At 41.7% G+C, this 22,499-nt stretch overlaps 1 protein-coding gene across 4 annotated transcripts; it reads left to right on the top strand.

The window, feature by feature from the left end:
- Positions 1–4,792: 4,792 nt before the first annotated feature.
- Positions 4,793–19,425, top strand: KLHL23 (kelch like family member 23). Of its 4 annotated transcripts, none has more exons than XM_081142908.1 (4): positions 4,793–5,052; positions 6,024–7,238; positions 11,499–11,651; positions 17,600–19,425. In XM_081142908.1, exons 2-4 carry the CDS (start codon positions 6,026–6,028, stop codon positions 17,908–17,910), a joined length of 1,677 nt encoding a protein of 558 aa, XP_080999034.1. In that variant the 5' UTR covers positions 4,793–5,052; positions 6,024–6,025; the 3' UTR covers positions 17,911–19,425. The 4 variants fall into 4 exon arrangements, with proteins under 4 accessions (XP_080999034.1, XP_080999037.1, XP_080999036.1 ...); XM_081142911.1 differs by lacking the exon at positions 4,793–5,052 and adding an exon at positions 5,519–5,630; XM_081142910.1 differs by lacking the exon at positions 4,793–5,052 and adding an exon at positions 5,642–5,748.
- Positions 19,426–22,499: the final 3,074 nt, after the last annotated feature.

Genomic DNA, 22,499 nt, shown 5'->3' with positions numbered 1-22,499 from the left:
TAACACTGTGTTTTGTACTCAAGTTGATTGAGAGATATGAGCTTTTGGAAAGAAGTGGTTTGTGATCCACACCTTAAATGATAGAAAGGATTTGGAGAGATGGGAAGGACTTGACAGAGCTTCCCAGGTAAAGCGAATAACGTAGGAGTGAGTACAGCAGATTCATGAGGTAGCTGGCCTGGTGAAGTAAGTTACGGGTTGAAACTGGGGATAAAGCTTTGTAAGTGAGATTTGGCTAATTAATGGACAGGTTTGAAAGCTAATCAACTGAATTTGACTTTTTTCTAGGTAGTCCTTAGCAGCAAGTAAAGAGGAGTGGTGTGGCCTGGTTGTCATGGCTCAGGGGTTGAGCATAGACCTAGGATCTAGGAGATCGCGGTTCGATTCCCGGTCAGGGCACATGCCCAGGTTGTGGGCTCAGTCCTCAGTCCAGCATGTATGGGAGGCAACCGATCGATGCTTCTCTCTCCCTCTCTGTCTCCCCGCACCTCTCCTCCTCCCTCTCCTTTCCGTTTTCTAGAATCAATGAAAAGCATGTCCCAGGTGAGGATTAACAGAAGATGAAGATGTTTGGGGAGGATGAAGGTGGTGAACACTCGGGCGGGGAGACTGACAGGAAAATCTTGCAGTAAAGCCAAGTGAGAAGCAATAAACCCCCGAGGGAATGGAAAGGAAGGGACAGATAAACCAGATGCTTTGAATTTGAAATGAAACAAACACAGAACTTTCAGACCAGATGCTGCAGAAGGGCAGTGTCTGCAGATTAAGTCATTTATGTAGTTTAAAGAAATTGATCACATTTATAAAGAAAGTTCTGAAAGTCTTTTAATCCACTCACGTTTTCATTTATACAACAAATATTTATTGAGCTTCAATAAAAAATTATCTCAGGAACTCAGGATAAAATTAAAACAAAAGTAAACACGCCAGGCCAGTGTGGCTCAGAGGTTGAGCACTGGCCCGTCAACCAGGAGGTTAGGATTCGATTCCTGGTCAGGGCACATGCCTGGGTTTCGGGCTCCATCCCCAGTAGGGGGCAGCCAATTGATGTTTCTCTCTCACTGATGTTCATATCTATCCCTGTCTCTTCCCCTCTCTCTAAAAATCAATAAAAACATATATATTTTTAAAAATATGTTTTTATTGATTTCAGAGAGAAGAAGGGAAAGGGAGAGAGAGACAGAAACATCAATGATGTGAGAGAGTCATTGATCGGCTGCCCCTTGCTGGGGATGGAGCCGGAAACCCCCGCATGTGCCCTGACCGGGAATTGAACCTCGATCACCTGGATCCTAGGTTGATGCTCAATCTCTGAGCCACACTGGCCAGGCTAAAAACATATTTAAAAAAATATATCCTTGGGTGAGGAATAACAAAAAAATAGACAACTGATTAAAGAAGAAGTGGTACATACATACAGTGAAATATTGCTTGGCCATTAAAAAAGAATGAAATCTTATAATTTGCAACAACATGAATGTACTTAGAGGGTATGATGCTAAGTGAAGTAAGTCAGACAGAGGAAAACAAATACCATATGATTTCACTTATATGTGGAATCTAAAGAACAAAGTAAACGAACAAAACAGAAACAGACTCATAGATACAGAGAACAAATTGATGGTTGCCAGACGGGAGCTGGGTTGGATGGCTGGGTGAAAAAGGAGAAGAGCTTAAGAAGTACAAATTGGTAGTTACTAGTCACAGGAATGTAGAGTACAGCACAGGGAATATAGTCAATAATATAATAACTATGCCTGGTTCCAGGTGGGTACTAGACTTATCAGGGGATTACTTCATAAATTATATAAATGTTTAACCACTATGCTGTATACAAGAAACTAATATAAAATAATACTGAATGTCAACTGTAATTGAAAAAAAATTGAAACAAAATAAATCTAAAAAATTTTTAAAAAGAATGCTTACTTTCTTATTTTCCAGGAAGCATACCAAAAAGGCTTTTCTAAGACATATCAACTCCTGAGCAGCCACAAATACCTATGCTTGATGTGAACTATACAACTGAGTACAGTGTTCAAACTGCACTCTACTTGAGTGGAATAAGCTGGAATTGTGCTCTGCATGACTTACACAGCTGCATGTTGTGCCTTATAAATTATACCCACTATTTTTTACTTAATAATAACTTGTTTAATCCAGTCTGTAAATGAAGTGTACAAAGTTTCCCATATATATCTGCCATTTACACACATCAATAATGTCACAATTAGCATATCAAACATTTAATGGCATAGCAATACTGAGTGGAAAGATGTACTGAGGTAAAAACAATAAACAAATAAATATAATTGTTATTTTTAGAAACCAAGAGGCTTTTGAAAAGCAAAGTGTGATGTCAAGTGGCATCTAACTCCATGCCAAGCTTAGTTTCTGCCAAGAGTGGTTTGTTTCATCTTCGTGGTGGCTCTTTATTTCCTTAAGACTTGGATTCACAGATGGCACATTTGTTTTCTTGAACAGTGTTGTTAATTTGTTTAACTTATGAATGCTAATTATATGTTTCTGAGTGCATCAAATGTATTAGCATTAACAATAGTTTCTTTGGGAAAGCATGTGGGAAAGAGGAACTGCTGGCAATACCCTTCAGGACCTGCTCTCTCTTGGCAAGTTAAAGTGGTCTAATGTATACTGATATACACTTTTTTTGTTCCTTTTTAAAAAATTGACATATAAATGACATACACTATGAAGCAATAGTTCCCTACTAGGGAATATTAGGCAATAGAAGCAAAAGTTTTAATTGGTATTTCCAACAACCTGAAATAACTGCACAAATGAAAATAATAAATTCTGTTATTCAAGAATCATTTATCACATGCAGTTATCATTCTAGAAGCCCCTAATCTGAGTTAGCCAGAGCCTATAATACTTTCTGCACATCAAACTTGTCATCATAGCCACAAACAGCATCTTGACACTTCAGTGACAAACATGGATAGAATGTCCTATCTTCAGTTACAATTGTGTCCCTGAATGACAACAAAAATAACAACATCACTATTGGTTATGAAAGACAAACTGTCTATACTTACAATTAACTACAAAGTTCATAAGTTTTTAAAGAAATGTTAATAAGATGGTAATTTCCAAATTACAGTTTTAAATATCTGTTCATTACAATAGCTAACATTTATATGCCATGTCCTAAGTGCTTTCACATTTGTAATTTTATCTTCCCAGTAACCTTATGTTAGGCTGAGAAAGTATTGATTTTTATGTGTTTTATAGATCAGAAAACTAAGGATCAGAGAAGGTTAGTAACTTGTTTAAAGCAACATGTTAGATAAATGGCAGAGATGAGCTTTAAGCCTGAAACTAAATCTCATTTACATTTTTTCTCTACTAAACTGTTTACCAGATGTTGGGATTTTCTTTTTCTTTCATTTTTCTTCCATTTTGGATCCAGCATACATTCTTCTAACTGAAGAAGAAAAAAAAATCACACAATGCCCTTGATTATAATGCAGATTCCTAGGTCTCCATCCCTCAAAGTCTGGGTGGTGGTGGTTGTGGGATGCTGCTTATTTACATAATTCAATTGAGATGGTCTGACTCGTGGAATTAAGCTAAAACCCCCTAAATGAGAACAAACAGCTGCTATTTTTTTCAGGTCTTGCTATAGCAAAAGTCAGCCACCTACACTTGCCCTTGGCAGAGGCTCAAAGACAGGCAGGGGAGTGGGAAAGCTGGGAAAGCTTTATGTAAGAGTGGAAAAAAAAAAAAGGAAGGTCTCAGGTCTGTCCTGATTGGAGATTGCCGGCCTGGGAAATCTGGAGGCGGACTACTAGAAGCAGGGGGTATTTTATGTCACTGCTTTCGGGAGCCTGTTTGGTTTTCTAGGGTGGTCCTGAGTTGGAAGTAGGGGTAAGAACAGGGGAGTTGGTAGTCTTGAACCTGCCTGCTCTGGTTCAGTTGTTGCAGAGGTTGTGGTTTGGCTTCCTAGATTGCTTATATCGTTCATTCTGTTGTCATATACAGTCTGGCCATTGTCCAATTGTATATTCTGTCTCAGACCCTTCTCTGAGAGACACTGGGTCTCTGGCGATCCTGTCATCCAAGTCCCCTTCCTCCCTTAAGATGGCTAGACTCTAAGCTCCATGCCAGCTGTATCCACCGCTCTATTACCAGTGCCTAGCCCTATCAGGCACTCAAAACCCTACAAATAAATGAATGAATGACAAATGAAAATATTTGATATTGGTTTTTGTAGGAACAAGAAAATGAACTTCCTGGTGTAGCACATGGACATCTTCATGTGATCAGAGTGGCTGTCACCACGAAGAAAGACCGGTGACTCCAGCCACTCTGCTCTAAATACGGTAACCTGAATCCTTGGCCCTGGCTGCTCCCAGTTTATCTCAGAGCTTCCAGGTTAACCCACAGTGTGCACATCAACCCCAGGGGCTCCCTCCTGAGTGCTCGGCTGGGGGCGGGATGGCGTTCCTGGGAAAGCGAGCTACTTCTGGCATTTTGAAGACAACTTCAATCCCAGACCTAAGTTTTGCAGCATTGTCTCCTCTCCCCCTCCCCCTCCATTAGGGCCAGGCCTGGAGAGGGCTCCTGAAGGGTCAAGGGCAGCCCCCTCCCAGCCCCCACATGTGCTCTTAATGCAGGCTTGAGTTTGTCTAGAGAGAAAATGCTCGGGGGTGTAAGCGCCTGAGACAGCCCAGGAGCGGGAAAGCCAGCGGCCCACGCGCCGAGCTCGGGGGAGCGGTCCCACCTGCCGCGGGGGGACCGCCGGGGAGGGGCTGCAGCGCGCGGCCCCCGCCCCGCCCCAGTCGGCGGCGCGGCCCCGCCACCCCGGAGCTCCCGCGAGTGGCCCCGCGCCCAGAGCGCGCGGGGGGCTGTTTGGTTGGAGGCGGGGAGCAGCCGGGACACCAAAATAGGAGCCGTTTGTGGGCTGGAGCTGCACTAGCAGGCAGCCTCCGCCGCGCCTCTTCCAAAGATGGTCAGAGGGTCCGGAGGCGCCTCCGCCCCCGCTCGCCGCTAGCCCCGGGCCAGCACCGCGCCCCGAAGCCGCCGCAGGAGGTAGGTGCCGCGCAGACCCGCCGCCCGAGGCCAGCGGGCGGGGAGCGAGCGCAGCGGAGCGCGGGAGAGCGAGGCCGCGCCGCCCGCAGAGCCCGCCCGCGGCAGGGCGCGGAGACAATGGCCGCGCGGGCGCCCGGCCGGGCTGAGCGCGGGGCCGCCCGCGGCGCCCTCCCCACACCTGTGGGGCGTCCCGGGCCGAGGGACCTGGGCACGCGGCCCGGCGGGCGGCGCGCGGCGCCCGGGAGTCGAGTCCCGGCGCCAGGCCCGGGGCGGGGCGGGGCGTCCGCGGGCGGGAAGCGGGCCGGGCGCGGGCGCGCGGAAACCCCTGCGGCGCCGCGGGGGAGGGGAGGGGGAGGGGAGGGGAGGGGAGGGGAGGGGAGGGGAGGGGGAGGGGAGGGGAGGGGAGGGGGAGGGGAGGGGAGGGGAGGGGAGGGGGCGCCGCGGCCTCGCCTCTGCCTTAGCTCCGTCCTTCCTCGGAGAGAGAGGCGCGGGGTCTTCCTTTCCCGAGACTTCGCTCGTCCCATTATATGTCGATCATCCCTCTGTTGGCCTCTGGAAGCGACTTGAAAGCGAAAAAGGTTGAATGGGGATCGAACCGAGGCTCCGCGCGGTTGACTGGGGCGACCCCTGGGGCACTTGATTTGCCAGCTGTGGGACGTCCCCCCGCCCGCCCGCTCGGGACGGACTGGAGACTGGGTAATTGGGGTAGGAAGTCAGCACTTATTTCTAGAAAGGACTATTGAGAAATCCGGGGGCTTCATTTCAGGCTCCGAGCTACCCTGAATTAAATTGGCCATCATATAAATTATGAAATAGTCCATCCATAGTTTGCATTTAGAATGTTGAACTTAGTCTAGTTTTGGAGTATATTTGATGATAATCGGTCATTCTAACGGTTGGAATATTTAATATTGATTATTTGAGGTAATATGAAAATTGAAAACACATTTATTGTTTTATATTTATTGCAGCCATGGCTCTAAAAGGACAAGAAGATTATATTTACCTTTTTAAGGACTCAGCACATCCAGTGGATTTTCTGGATGCATTCAAAACATTTTACTTGGATGGATTATTTACTGATATCACCCTTCAGTCTCCTTCAGGCATAATCTTCCATTGTCACCGAGCTGTTTTAGCTGCTTGCAGCAATTATTTTAAGGCAATGTTCACAGCTGACATGAAGGAAAAATTTAAAAATAAAATAAAAATCTTTGGCATCCACCATGATATTTTGGAAGGTCTTGTAAATTATGCATACACTTCCCAAATTGAAATAACTAAAAGAAATGTTCAAAGCCTGCTTGAAGCAGCAGACCTGCTACAGTTTCTTTCAGTAAAGAAAGCTTGTGAGCAGTTTTTGGTAAGGCACCTGGATATTGATAATTGTATTGGAATGCACTCCTTTGCAGAATTTCACGTGTGTCCTGAACTAGAGAAGGAATCTCAAAGAATTCTGTGTTCAAGGTTTAAGGAAGTTTGGCAACAAGAAGAATTTCTGGAAATCAGCCTTGAAAAGTTTCTTTTTATCTTGTCCAGAAAGAATCTCAGTGTTTGGAAAGAAGAAGCCATCATAGAGCCAGTTATTAAGTGGACTGCTTACGATGTAGAAAATCGAATTGAATGCCTGTATAATCTATTAAGCTATATCAACATAGATATAGATCCAGTGTACTTAAAAACAGCTTTAGGCCTTCAAAGAAGCTGCCTACTAACCGAAAATAAGATACGGTCACTAATATACAATGCTTTGAATCCCATGCATAAAGAGATTTCCCAGAGGTCCACAGCCACAATGTATATCATTGGAGGCTATTACTGGCATCCTTTATCAGAGGTTCACATATGGGATCCTTTGACAAATGTTTGGATTCAGGGAGCAGAAATACCAGATTATACTAGGGAGAGCTATGGTGTTACATGTTTGGGACCCAACATTTATGTAACTGGGGGTTATAGGACAGATAACATAGAAGCTCTTGACACAGTGTGGATCTATAACAGTGAAAGTGATGAATGGATGGAAGGTATGCCAATGCTCAATGCCAGGTATTACCACTGTGCAGTCACCTTGGGTGGCTGTGTCTATGCTTTAGGCGGTTACAGAAAAGGGGCTCCAGCAGAAGAGGCTGAGTTCTATGATCCATTAAAAGAGAAATGGATTCCCATTGCAAACATGATTAAAGGTAAGTGCGGATTATGCTTATTCTGTATTTTTTTAGGTGTTTAAGGTTAGGCTAACGGTCTTGCTTCTCTTGCAAATAACTTTAAAAAGAGTTTGCCACTTTGGAATGCTATCTAGGAACTGTAGTGGATTATACAAATAGTATTGTGCAGAATGGTCCAAGTAAGACATAGATAGCAGTCATCAACTTGTCTGAGACTTATGTGTTTAGAAAACTCAGGCTAGAAAAGACATCTTTATATTAGAAACCAGTATAATTCATTCTTACTCCACAACCGGTTTTGAGCCTAGATCTTGAGCAAGTCTTAAGAACTTACATTTAAATCAAAGGCTAAATAGAGGAAGCTGGGTAGTTTTATTAGCGTGTGCTTATTTATTTATATTGGCTTGCTCTTGAAGTTGAACCCTTTTTTATTCTGCTTTTAAATATACTGCTTTTTCCTCATCATCTGATCTCTTTTCCTCTTTCTTTAAATATGTTTTTATTGATTTTAGAGAGAGAGGAAGGGAGAGAGAGAAACATCAATTGGCTACCTCCCTCATGCATTCTGACCGCGATAGAGCCTGAAACCTGGGCATGTGCTCTGACCAGGAATCTAACCAACAACCTTTTGGTGCATGGGATGATGCTCAACCCACTGAGCCACACTGGCCAGGGTGAGCTTCTGTTTCTTACTTCAATCCCTACCCAAGGATTTCAGAGGGAATGGAAGGGGGGGAGAGAGAGATCTCTGTGAGAGAGACACATTGATTGGTTGCCTCCCGATTGTGCCCCGACTGGGGGGCCAATCAAGCCTGCAACCAAGAATCATGCCCTTGGCTGGAATTGAACCCAGAACCCTGTAGTTCATGGGCCAGTGCTCTAACCACTGAGCCAAACCAGCTAGGGCAAGCTTCTGTCTTTTAAAAGGTCTTTCATTAAAACTTTAAGGCTTAGTCCCTGTAGGGTGTAACAAATTACATTGTTTCAAAAACTAAAGACAAATAGCCTCTGTTTTGTTTTATTTTTAATTGACTTTATTGGGTGACATTGGTTCACAAAACCATACAGGTTTCAAGTATACAACTCAACAAAGCATCATCTGCACACTGAATTGTGCGCTCATCGTCCCAAGCAAAGTCTCTTTCTGCCCCCATTCTCCCCCACTTTGCCCACCTCCATCTACCTCCCACCCCCCTTTTCCTCTGACTATCACCGCACTGTGTCTGTATCTCTGTGTCATATATATATATATATGTTTTGGGGTTTTTTAAAATTCCTTCACCTTCTTTCATCTAGCTCCCCCCCCATACTTCCTCCCCTCTGACAGCCGTCAGTCTGTTTCATACATCATGCTTCTGTTTCTATTTTGTCAGTTTATTTTGTTCATCAGATTCCACATATAAGTGAGATCATGTGATATTTGTCTTTCTGACTGGCTTATTTCGCTTAGCATATTAATCTCCAGGTTCATCCATGCTGTCATAAAAGGTAAGATTTTCTTTTTTTACCACTGTGTAAATATAACACAGCTTTTTTATCCACTCATCTACTGATGGGCCCTTGGGCTGTTTCCAGATCTTGCTTATTGTAAATAATGCTGCTCTGAACTCAGAGGTGCATATATATGTTCTTCAAATTAGTGTTTTGGGTTTCTTTAGATATATTCCCAGAAGTGGGATTGCTGGGTCAAAAGACAGTTCCGTTTTTAATTTTTTGAAGAAACTTCGTACGGTTTTCCACAGTGGCCACACAGATTTGCATTCCCACCAGCAGTGCAGGAGGGTTCCCTTCTCTCCACACCCTCGCCAGCACTTGTTTGTTGAGCCTCTGCTTTTTTGATTCAGGTCTTGTCTCAGTGTTAAAGAGAGGGGCAGATCCTTACCCTCCCTCATGTGGCCCACAGAGCCAGGCATACTATTGAGTTTTAATATCTGTCTGATAAACTCTGTATTTTCTGCTGTTTGATACTAGATTAGCCTTGCTCTCCTTCCCTCCCACAGGAAAAAAGTTAAACTGGAATCTTAATTACATTTATCTCTTGGTGCTGGGGAGTTGCACAAAAACAATTGGTTGGTTGTTACCACATTTGTGTCATTTTATCCCAAATGTTTCTTCCCAGGCCTTTCTGTTTTCTTTTTTAACACTAGTGAGGGTGTGGGAATCTGACCTGGTCTGAGAATCTGACCTGGTATGATCTTTGGATGACAAGCAGGAAGCCCGAGGCAGAATAGTCCTGTGATTAGGCACACTGCTTCTGAAATCAAACTGCCTGAGTCCAAATCCCAGCTTTCCACTTACTTGCTGGTGAGTTTTGGCAAATTACTTAATCTCCCTGTGCTCCAGTTTTGCCATCTGTACAATGGGGGTGGCATTACATAGTTTAGGGTTTTGAGAGCATTAAATGAATTTATGCATGTGAAGCGTTTAGCAGCGTTAGGCATTGTTGTCATGAACGTCATTGTAGTAGAACATGTCAGCTTTGATGGGGCAGAATTATTTTTCATATTAAATCATGACCACTCTCCTGCATGCGCAAAGGTGCAGTAGTGGTTGGTAGGGTGGGAGAAGGTGGCTTAAAGCCCACTGCTATTGCTGCTCTGGTTTTTACTCTACCTGAACTTGACCCCCACTTACCGATTCCCAGTCCCCTCTTCCAGGGTGGTTCTGAATGTCCAGTCCGTCTTCTCCTTTACGAAAGAAATAAGGGCATTGCAAATATTTTAGCAGTTATTGTAAACCTGGATACATTTCTGCCTCTGTTTCTTAATGAAAACTTTGTTTTTGTAGTTTACAGTATATTTCTTTGAGGGTGGAAGCCTATTACTTTATTGATATTTTGTTAAATCATTTGAAGCAATGCTTGCTGAAAATAAAATGCTGCAATGGTGTATCCACCATGAAAGAAAGCCAAATGTGTTCTTGACTCAGCTGTGGGAGAAATGGGAGGCCCTCATATGCTAAAGTCCTCCCCACCTACTAGCTGAGTCTGAAATTTCAAAGCTTTATGCTTTTAACTTGAAGGTTTGATTCCTGATTATATCTAATCATCCCAGGGAAGAATAACACTTTGTCAGTTATGTACAAAGCTTGGGCTAGTTCTGATTATCAGACTCATGCAGAACTTTTAGTTTCCCATTCTTATATAGAAAGGATAACATTATTTTCCCCAATTTGTTTTATTTTGTCATCTTGAAGTGAACTAGCATCTTTTCCTGGTAATGAGAACTCAAATTTCAAATTCATTTCCTTTTTTGGTTGAGGGAGGTACAGAGAAGAAATAAATAGATGACTGTTTAGGAACTCCTTTTCCCCCCCTCATTATAACTGCTGTGCTTTTAATAAACTTGCTTTTGTTTTGGAGTAGAAATGAACAAGGAAATTGAACTGCAGCCACCAAGTAACAGTGCTAAGGAAAAGTTGGTTGAAAGACTATACTGACATTTCAACTAAAATGAGCCTGTCATCATTGTTCCTATCATCTTGTTCCCCTGCTGAAACTATTTCTCTTCCTCCTTATTTTTCTGTGGCATCAGCATTTCCCAGTTTTTTGAGCTCAGGACCTGAGAATCCATCTTTTCTTCAGCTCAGTCAGCCATCAAGGCCCTTCTGTGTTACCTGTGTCTCTTGCCTCTGTGCACCTTCCTCTCTAGCCAACACCCCTTCTAACTCAGGCCCTCAACACTTTGCACCTGGACCAGTTCTACCCTTCTACCCTTATAGCCCCTCCTTTCCTTTGTTTAAAAACCTTTAAAATCCTGCTGAATTAAGTCCAGATTTCTTAGTTGGGCATCAGATTCTTTGCCATGTGGCTCCAACTCACCCTGCCACTTTTAATTCCCACAGGACACCACCAGGTGTGCCACCTTCCCTCCAGGGTGGCAGAATTAAAAGGGCTACTTGAATTGGCCAGGAAGCCTTTGCACTTGCCTTGCCCTCACTTAGGGTGGCTTCCTCTCACCTCTGTCTGCCAAAGTCCTACCTACTAGGGCCTAAGTCAAATTTTGCCACCTTCCGCCGTGATTTCCCTAGTCAAAAGCAATGTGTCTTTGCTCTGCACATCCACAGTAGTTCTGTACCCTGTGTTCTAGTTATTTGTGTAACTAATCCTCATCCTCTTTTAAAAGAGTACAAGGAGCCTTTCTTTTTCATTCTTCTATCCCTCATAGCTCGTAGCACAGTGCCTTACATCTACTGTCAATAATAACAAAAACAGTACAATATTCATTGCAAGGCAGAATGAAAGGTCAATCTGAAGATGTGATTTTAATTAACACACAGGTGTGGGAAATGCTACTGCCTGTGTCTTACATGAAGTTATCTACGTCATCGGTGGACACTGTGGCTACCGAGGAAGCTGCACCTATGACAAGGTCCAGAGCTACAATTCAGATATCAACGAATGGAGCCTTATCACCTCCAGTCCGCATCCAGGTAACAAAATACTGTCTCAATAGTACATGTTGTGATACAGCTTATCAGTATAAGAGATGGCTGAAAATGGACTGGAAATAGGAAAATGCTAAATTTATATATAGTAGACTACACATGGGTATAATTAAAAGGCTCAAAATATTCATGTGTCCATGTAATAATAATCACAGTTCATATTATTTAGATTAGATCATGTCTATAAATACTTTCCCTCATGTCTTTACACAGCATAAATTTTAAGCCTGGGTGATTAAAAGTAGTAGTTCTTTAAAAAAATTGTTTCACTTAGATTTTTTTTTGTTTCCATTTCTTCTGCGCTTTCTTTCATTTACATGAATTATATAAAACACAGTTGTTATAGACAGGTGAAAAGCACTAGTCTATCACATAGTTGGGAAGGATACCTATTAATTCAATTCAGCAGGAGGTGGTTTCTTCTTTTAAAAGCATGCTCTTTCTGGGTTTTAATAACTGTTAAGCACTCACTCTGACAATGTCCAGAGACTTATGTTGGCCTTACATGTTGTCTACCCACAAGGAATGGCCTGCTTTCTATGGTGTCTTTGAAGAGCTCCATGAAAGCATAAGCTATATCCTGTTACAGTTATGCCTTCTATTTAAGTCTTTTTCATTAGGAAAGATTGATATCATCAAATTTCTATACTACTTTGAATCATTTTCCATATAGTATCAGGCTTCTGTGTGGCGTACTGGAGAGCGTAACTGAAATTCACAAGCTGGAACCGTCTGAGAGTAATAGGACAGCTAACCTTGGGCACTTTTCATAGGCCAGGTGTTTACTAAGCACTTTGCATGTAATATTACCTTAAATTTAATTACAGCCCTGTTAGTAGGTATTGTTTGCCCTGTTACATATTTGGAAATGGAAGCTTAGAAAGGATAAGTAACTTTGCCAAGGTCACGCAGTTTGGAAGTGATAGATGAGGATTCACTTCGGACAATCTAATCACATAAACTGTGCCATCTGCCTGTCCTTACGAGAGCAAACTCTCCTGCTTTTGACCATTGCAGCTACTAATACTCATACATCATCCATGTTATCTCATAGTTCAGGTAGAGCACATCTGAGTCAGGTGCTATATCTCCATATATCATGGGCTTTGCATAAGAAGAGACTTCAGCTGCAGGCCATCCTGGCTCTGAAGACATCATGGAATGGGTAGACTCTGTTTCCTAGTAGCCCATATGTGTTATCCCAGACTCCCACCACATTCCATATAACCAATGAATTTATAATGGAAATAATAATAACAGCTCATACTGAGTAATAGCTAATATTTATTCAATAAGTATGTACCAGGCACTAACTATTCCAGTAGTTTTACATGTGTTAATCTATGTAAACCTCACAGCAATCTTGCGAGCTAGGTACTATTATCATCTCATTTATTATCTCTATTATCTAAGGCACACAAATAAATTGCCCAAGGTCAGCCAGCTAGTGTTTGTTAGAGGTGAGGTTTAAATCCAGGCAATCTTCTGGGACTACCATGCTCATAACAACAACACTGTTATCTCATTTGATCCTTGTGGTTACCTTATGAATTAGCTAGTACTTTGATTTAGCTTTACAAAGAAAATCCAATATATAAAAAGTCAGATTAACAAACTAGAGGGTAGTTACTTATATTATAAATAATATATATTTCATAAAGGGGTCATTTTAAAAATGTCCCATAGCATGTTCTAATTACATATAACTTGTTCACTGCTTGAAAGAGAGTCTAAAAGTCAGTGAGACTTAAGCCAAAGTGTGAAAAGCCATGACGAATTGAAAAATCAATTATTAATTGATATAAATATTAAATTACAGCATAAATCAGTGGGAACTTATAATTCCATTTGTAAAGTTTTGATTTACATTGGACTTTTCCCTGAAGTAATGTAAGAAACAAAATTAACAAATTAGCATGTGCCCTGACCAGGAATTGAACTGACAACCTTTCAGTGCACGAGATGATGCCCAACCAACTGAGCCACACTAGCCAGGGCACGTTATCTTTTTTTCTTAATGCCTTTCAGGGCAGTAGTTTTGTGGACTTGAAAAACAGGGGACTATAATTCCATTAAATTCAAGATAATATTTATTGAGACCTTACCTTGGGAAAGACATCATTCTAGTTATTATGTAAGATACAAAGTTAATTAAGGGATAGTTGCTACTGCTATAGGAACTCAGAATCTAGTAGCAAATATACATTCATAATGGGAATATAAGACAATCTTACAAATAAGTGCTATTGAAATTGAGGTATAGAGAGCTTGAGTCTAATTAAGGGAGATCTAGGAGCTTCAGGAGTAGGTTGTTAGGATTTAGGCCTTAATGGCTTCAGTTAAGGAAGGTAGTTTTTGAGGAAGGGTTTTCTGGTAGAAAGTTAGCCAGTGAAGGAAGGCAGAAGGGAAAGTTCCAGATGTATTTTAGTACCTGGCATTAGATGTATATGAATGAGATCTAAGAGGGTAGAATGAGAGACTGGATGGGAAAGTTCAGTGGAGGAGTGTATCATGGAGGGCTTTTAATGGCAGTCAGGAGAATTTTAAAAATGGAGAACTGTCAGAGGTGTCAGAGCTAAGGAATGAGGTATGATCAGTTCTAGTTTTAAGAAGAGAGCTCCTTTTAGAATAGACTGAGAGAAAGACCTCAGCGAGATCTACTACAACTATTGACAATAAACCAGGTGGGAAATGCTGAAAGCTTGAAGTGGTAGGAGTAGAAGATGAGTAGATGTGAGGAATGTTAAAGATTTGACATTGATTGAATTGGTAGTGATTGCTATCTTGACCGATTAGATGCAGGAAATGAGGGAGAGAAAGGAGTTGACAGTCATTCCAGGGTCTCTGACTGGTTGACTGGGCGGATGGGGAGCATGGGAGGGACAGCAATAGGAAGGGAGAAGTGGAGAGATAATGAGCTCAGTTTTATAATTAAATGTGAAAAAGTAGTTGGATAATCCAGAGGAGCTGTCCATAAAGCAGTAGGAATTGTGGGTCTGCAACTCAGGAGGAAGAATGCAGCTAAATATAGCTCTGGGAGTTGTTTACTTGGAGATGGTGGCTGTGGGTGGGGGATGGATGAGATGTCTTGGGAGGGCGGGACCAACAATACAGCTATGGGCAGAACCGTGGGAAACAGCATTAGTTAAGGGACGAGCTGAGGAAGAAGGGTGCATGAAGAACAGAGAAGCAGCTCTAATTGATAAAGGAGAGAAGCCTGTGGAGGGCTGTGACGTGGGGAGAGAGCTCTCTCCTGGCTCTCCCATTTATTTGCTTGCCTAAGCCTGGGCAACAGCGTAAGCTCTTGGTTCTTACTTTCCAGTAAAATACAGAAGTTACATTAGATAAGCTATATAGGTCTTTTCAGTCAGAAAAATCTTAGGAAAAAATTGAAATCATTTCAGTGAATATTTAATATGTGAAAATATTGTGGTTGTCTCTGAATCCCTGCATGGGTTTGTTCATATCATGCATGTAAAACTGAATACAGACTGCCATGGGTTTATAGCGCATATTTGTGTGTAAACTCAGAACCGTGGCAGATGGTACCATTCCGATGCTTGGTTTGAAACTATTCATTTATTCATTTGTCCAACGGATATTTACTGAGTGCTTCCTACATGCTACGTACAGTGCTAGGAGCTCATAAACAAGATTCAGTGCCTTGGCCTCAGTAACTTCATAGAATGACCAAGAGGAAAAAAGGCAGTTACAGCTGGAGAAGAAGAAGTTTCCATCAACAGTAATAGAGCATTATGTCGTATTTGGATAATGGGAGGAATGGTCAGGAATCACTTTATTTTTGACATTTTTACTGCTTATGGGAGGACTGAGATACCTCTCGTAAGAATCACAAATTGAGCCTGGCCGGGCGTGGCTCAGCAGTTGAGCACCTACCTAGGATCCGGGAGATCGGGGTTCGATTCCCAGTCGGGGCACATGCCCGGGTTGTGGGCTAGGCAGCTAATCAATGATTCTCTCATCATTGATGTTTCTCTCTCCCCCCCCCCTTTCCTCTCTCTGAAATCAATAAAGATATGTTTTTTAAAAAAAAAGGAATCACAAATTGAGGATTTTTTTGGTAAACTTTGAATAATTTAAGAAAAGCCTAGTAAGCTCATTGTTGAATCACTTACATCAACTCATAAAATTTTTGCATCATCATGGATTTTTCAAAAATAATGATTTGATGGGATGATTCATATCATTTATATAAACAATGTTTCACAAGTATTTTAAACAACTAAATCCTATAAAAATTCTACATGTATATAACTGGAAAGTAACAAATAGGTTTTTCAGAGGTTGGAGAATTCTTCTTTTCTTGTCAAGAGACTTGAGAACAACCAACGTGGACTCAAAGCAAAAATGCCCATCTTCTTAGACTTCTTTAGCCTTCAAAACCTAGATAGCGAGACCTTGACTGATAAGAATTTGTCTTCTGTTCTTAAAGGGGAAATCACATTTCTGACCTTATACTCTCTCTTCCCAAGGAGGGGCTTATAAAGCTTTTCTCCCACAAAGTCATGGGAGTCATATTTAGGCTCTGAGGGCATAAGGTACAATTTACTCATTGATCCAACAAACGTTTATTGGGTCCTTACAAGGTGCCAGACACTTGCCATTCATTCTCCAGGTGGGAATGGAACAGAGGACAGGACACAGTAGCTGCTCTGTTAAAAGGGGGAGAGAGCCAGTAAACAAAAGACATACCAGATTTTGAAAAGTGCTATGGTGAGAATTAAAATAGGGTAATGTGGTAGAGATACCTAGCTGACCACTTCATGTTAGCTGGTCCCTCTGAGATGACAATAGGATGAGACCTGAATGACAAGATGCTGGCAGCTGTGGAAAGACCTGGAAAAAGAATAGACTTCCAGGTGGAAGGAACAGCTCATTAATGGCAAACTGGCAAATAAAGGAAGCAGTAAATCTTCATTTACTTGCTGTAATATTAGTGCCGCTGACAAATCCTGCTCTTCCTTCAGGTCTGCAGCAAGAAGTATTTATGCATAATTTTATGGTTGATATTCCTAAAGATGGAACTCACAGGCCAGTAGTGATGTTAGAAATGGGGGTGTGGAAGAAACACTGGGACCAACGTTAAGCAAGGAAGATGCTTGAGGCACGAAATTGGAGTCACTGAGAGAGTCACTCGGAGGGAGAACCTTTCCATGTTTTATACCCTGTGCCTTACTCGTCTTGCCCTGGTCACAGCCCTGGCAAGAAGGGAGAGGAAATGAGGTTGCAAAATATCTTGGTGCTTTGAAGAGCCAGCAGGTTTGGGTGCAGAGGGGAAGATAAACATGGGGAAAATTAGAACAGCCTGGGAGGCCGACTCTGAGCCTCAGGACGCAGCTCTCACACGGTAGCCCTCTGCCTCTGTTCACCTTTCACAGCTTAAGATGATAGACTGTGGTTCCCCACTAACCCAGTTGTGTGCTTTCCTAACTTCTTGTGTCCTTAACTTGACTAGCAGCGTGAAACTTGACAGGTAAGGTAATCCATGTGGCAGCTGTGGCAATAGACGCTACAGATTGTCTGTTGCTAGTTGCAGGGATAGCAGCTAAAACCTGAAGGAACCTACACCAGTAACCTAGAATGTCTTCATGTTAGAGGGACCCTATTGCTACCATCTTTTACACATAGGTGTAGAATAAAAGGAGTCTGTGCTGCAAAATTCCCGGAAGGGTAGTGGTGTGAGAATGAGTTCTTCCCTGGCATCCTGCAAAGGCAGCTGAACCACGGCCTGAGAGAGAATGGCAGGTGACAGGAATGGAGTTTATGGCTCAGTGTTGTGGTAGTGTGTGCTGGAATCAAAATGTCATGACTGTATGTTTGTATGCTTAATTTTAAGGGATTATTACACCACCACCCTAAGGTATCTCTTTTGTTTGTTATCCTAATACAATTTGCTTTTTTCTTTTTAATAGAATATGGATTGTGTTCAGTTCCGTTTGAAAGTAAGCTCTACCTAGTTGGTGGACAGACTACAATCACGGAGTGCTATGACCCCGACCAAAACGAATGGAGAGAGATCGCTCCCATGATGGAAAGAAGGATGGAGTGTGGTGCCGTCATCATGAACGGATGCATTTATGTCACTGGGGGATATTCCTATTCAAAGGGAACATATCTTCAGAGCATTGAAAAGTATGATCCAGATCTTAATAAGTGGGAAATAGTGGGTAATCTTCCAAGTGCCATGCGGTCCCATGGATGCGTTTGTGTGTATAATGTCTGATTGGATTTGTAGAAATGACCAACTAATCACTGTTTCGGGGTGTAGTAGAAAAAGTGCAGAGTTTGGAGTCCCTTGTTTGTTCCTGTGGCCGGGCACATAATAGGTCAGTCTCATTTCTGACCCCCACTCTACACCCCAACCCAGTGATTAATGATCAAGAGAAATGTATATTTACAGTTGAGTCAGTGGGGTCAGCATCTATAATCTCTGCTTTTTGAAGGTGGTGTGGAATGTTGGACACTTGGTGAAAGGTGAAATGCCTTTGTAGTGAATTTTTTCTCCTGGTAGCATGAACACTGGGTGTAGGTCAGAATCATTCTTTGGAATGAAATGTCTCTTATGACCCTGTAATGTAATAGACAGTGTGCATTAAGGTTCTGTTTAGCTAGTAAGGAATTTGAAATCGAAGGAGGGAATCTTCTCTACCTCTACAAAAGCAACACTTAAAAAAAATTCTTTTAATCACTTTTAGAATTATTTAGAATGTGGACTTCCTTTAAGTCTAGTTTTTCCCCCCTTTGTTGTGTGTATAATTTATTGTTATTCTTTATTTACTGACTAACAGATATACGAGATACTGTGCAAAAGATAATTACTGTTGAGAGTTTACAAACTAAATTTAAAAGAATGGCAGATCTGAAAAATTGTAGAGAAAATAGTCAAACATTTGCTGATGGTAAGAACTATTTTTAATTTTCAGCTCTGATGTAAATCACTAGATTAGGTATCTTTCCTTTAAGCATGTTAGAAAATCCTCTTTAATCTGAAGTATGGACACGTCTGCATATAAAATTGAATTTTAGAGCCATAAAGCATGTAGAACAGTTGTGATATAGTAGAAAATACCTCGATGAGAAGAAGTTTGCATCCATTTCCCAGCTCTGCCACTAACTAGATTTTGTGACTTGGATTGAGTAACTTAACCTCTCTTCAGTTTGAGGTTCCCAGCCCACGCACACTGGCACTTTGGGTCATAGGCGTGCCTAGATACGGATCCTCATAACCCTTGGGGCAGCCAGAGGTGGCCTGGGTGGCTGGAGCTTCTGAGCCAGAAACACCTTTCTCCATTTTCTGTAACTGTCCGTGTGTGCCATAACTTGAGAAAAATTAGGAAGCATTGCTTCAGTTAACTCATCTAAACTTGTAGTAACCTGTTAGACCATCTATCCACACCCTTCATTTCTACTTATAATAGCAAAAAATTGGAAATAATCTACATGTTAAAGAAGAAAGTGGGCTAATAAAAATAGTGGAATGTTATACTGCCATTAAAATAATTATTTGGAAGACTGTATAGAAACATGGACGTGTCTGTAAAATAGTAAGTAAAATAAGCACAATGTAAATAGTATGCACACTATGATTGTGACTTTGTAAAGTCTATGCATGTGGAAGGTAATATGCAAAACTGAAATTCATTGTGCTAGTGTAAGGGGGTTATGGAATGACTTTTAATTTATTTAAATGTCTTTCCTTAATACTACTTTGTATTTTCAATAAAAATAAATCACTATATGTGGTAAAACTGCTTGAATTTGGGCCAGTTGTATTGAAGGACAGTCTGAATTAATGAAACAACTGAATTATAGACTATTTCAGTCTGAATAATTGAATTAAAGATTATTTTACTGCTCTCAAGAACATTTAGCAATTAATGCTGGACCAATATGTTGCCCTGTCCTGCTTAGAGATCTGTTTTATGGAATAGATGAAAACAGTTGCACTCACTTTCCCCACCATTTATTTATTTATTTATTTATTAGAATATTCTTTCCTTTTTAAAAAAAATGTTTTTGTTGATTTTAGAGAGAGAGGGAGGGAGAGGGAGAGAGAAACATCAGTAAGAGAGAAAAACATCAATCGGCTGCCTCCTGCATGCCTCCTACTGGGGATCCAGCCTGCAACCCATGCATGTTCCCCAACTGGAAATCTAACCGGTGACTTCTCAGTGCACTGGATAACACTCAACCAACTGAGCCACACCAGCCAGGGCTCCCTCCCTCCTTTTAGGTTATGCAGGTCCTGTAAAATTCTGACTGAAGTCCAGCCTCTGGGAGTTCTTTCCTGACTATTTCAGCCACAGTAAACTCCCATTGTTACATTTAAAGGAGTCATCATTTATATATGCATAGTATGTCTCTTAGCTTGTTTTAAGATCTTGGATTACATCTTATTCTTAGTATTCTCAAGGTCTAGCATTTCATTTGTACTTTTTTTGAAGGATGATGGTATCGATTATTTTTACAGAAAAGCATTCTGAGGTGCTTGAAGGATCTTGAAAATAGTTTGTGATCTGAGGTGTTTAATTTGCAGCTCCTATTTTCTGTAAAATTCTTTTTTGCTATTTATTTGTTGAAGAAGCTGGATCTTTTATCCTGGTTTCTCAAAGTTGGGATTATACTAACTGTTCCTGTTGTGTAGTTTATTTAGCATGTTCCTCTGTCCTCTGTGTGTCCTATAAATTGATAGTCACATCCAGAAGCTTAATCAGATTCAGGTTTGTTTGTTGTTTTGTTGTCAAAACGACTTCATAGGTGGTGTGTGTTGTTCAAAATGAAGCAGATTAATAAGATACTAGAAAAATTCCCTGGCAAGTGGAATTAGGAAACGGAGACAAATGGCTAAACAAAAGGCTGAGCAGCCCGGCTGGGCGTGGCTCAGCCGTTGAGTGTCCACCTAGGATCCAGGCGATCGCCGTGCGGGCTGCATCCGATCAATGACTCTCTCATCATTGATGTTTCTCTCTCTCTCTCTCTCCCTCTCCTTTCCTCTCTCTGAAATCAATAAAAGATATTTTAAAAAAAAGAAAAAAGGCTGAGCAAATGGCCAAACAATTAACACCCAGCTAACAGATAACAAGACCCTATCCTCGTGCAGGAAGAATTTCAAGACACGAGTTCAGGTGAAAGTGAGAGTAAGTTTATTAAAGCTTGGGACAACCAAAACAAACAAATAAATAAAGCTTGGGACAATGAGGTAAAGGAAGGGCTTTTGGACACCCGACCCGGCGGTAAGCCTGGATGATCTGCCACTGCAGCTTGCTCCCCTGGGTGCAGGTCTCATCCAGACCCTTAGAGCTCAGGATAGAAGAAGCAAAGTGCGCACCTGAGGAAAGGGGGTGCAGGTGTGCTCAAGGACGAGCACATGCTGGTGTACTTTGTCCTGAGGGTTTTATCTCTTTTCTATAGGTAGAAATTTTAGGGGAGGTCCCAGGGGAGGATACAGAATAGTCGTTAGATTTCTGGGTGTGCCGTTTAGTATACTGATGCATTAAAATGAATGGAAAGCCTGGCCAGGCATGGCTCAGTGGTTGAGCATTGACCTAGGATCCAGGAGATCGGGGTTCGATTCCTGGTTAGGGCACATGCCGGGGTTGCGGCCTCGATCCCCAGCCGGGGGCATGCAGGAGGCAGCCGATCAATGATGAGTTTCTATCTCTCCCTCGCCTTTCCTCTCTCTGAAATCAATAAAGACATATTTAAGAAATAAATAAATAAAACACATCCATGTGTATAAATATGTTTAAAATAATAATAAAATAAAATGAGTGGATAATGGAGTTTGGGGTCATTCTCTGGTTAGTTTTACCTCTGTCTTGGATTAGTGTGGCTCTAATTTTTTTTGTTTTTGTTATCTATCTCCCTTTCTAAGGCGATTTAAACTACCTGCTATCTTTGGTTAGGGAAGATAGAGTCTTGTGATTTATCAGCTGGCTATTAATTAATTTCTCAGCCGTTCAGCTACTTGGCCAGCCATTTGTTTCAGTTTTCTTATTCCACTTGCCAGGGAAATTTTCTAGTTTCATACTAACCTACCTCACTGGGACTTGGGTTTTTAGTCAGATGGAAGAAAATAATGGTAAGGAATTTTAGCCAGGAACTCTAAACATAAAAAATAGGAAAGTTTTGCCTGGCCAGTGTGGCTAAGCAGTTGAACATCAACCTAGGATCCAGGAGAGCTCCATTTGATTCCCAGTCAGGGCACATGCCTAGGTTGCAGGCTTGATCCCCAGCAGGGGGCGCGCAGGAGGCAGCCGATCAATGATTCTCTCATCATTGATGTTTCTTTCTCTCTCAGAAATCAATAAAGACATACTTTTTAAAAAAAATAAGAAAGTTTTACAGAATTTTGTTCTCCATAATTTTTGAAGGCCTTTGAAAAAGTCATAGAGCTTTTTTTCTGCTTTTCTGTCCTATTTCTAGCATAAAGGAGGACTCTTCAAGATAACATTCCCCCCTTGTCAACATGTTAGAATGTACAATGAACACAAAAGACACATAAAACTATTTTCCAGTGGGGTTTTTTGTTGTTGTTAATCCTTATGTGAAGATATTTTTCCCATTGCTTTTCAGAGAGAGAGGGAGGGAGGTACTGAGGGAGGGAGGGAGTGGGGAGAGAGAGAGACATCGATGTGAGAGAAACACATCAGTTGGTTGCCTACCTCACGCACCCGGACCCGTTGAGAACCTGCAACCCTTTGGTGCGCAGGCCGGTGCTCTAACCACTGATCACACCAGCCAGGGCTATTTTCCAGTGTTTTTAAGTAAATACAGAAACCCAAAGTTATCTATTTAAAAATGTATATGTTC

This window comes from Miniopterus schreibersii (genome assembly GCF_964146895.1).
Source record: "Miniopterus schreibersii genome assembly, chromosome: 7".
NCBI lineage: Eukaryota > Metazoa > Chordata > Mammalia > Chiroptera > Miniopteridae > Miniopterus > Miniopterus schreibersii.
The sequence above is the reverse complement of the archived record's forward strand: the minus strand, read 5'-3'. Positions and strand labels throughout refer to the sequence as shown.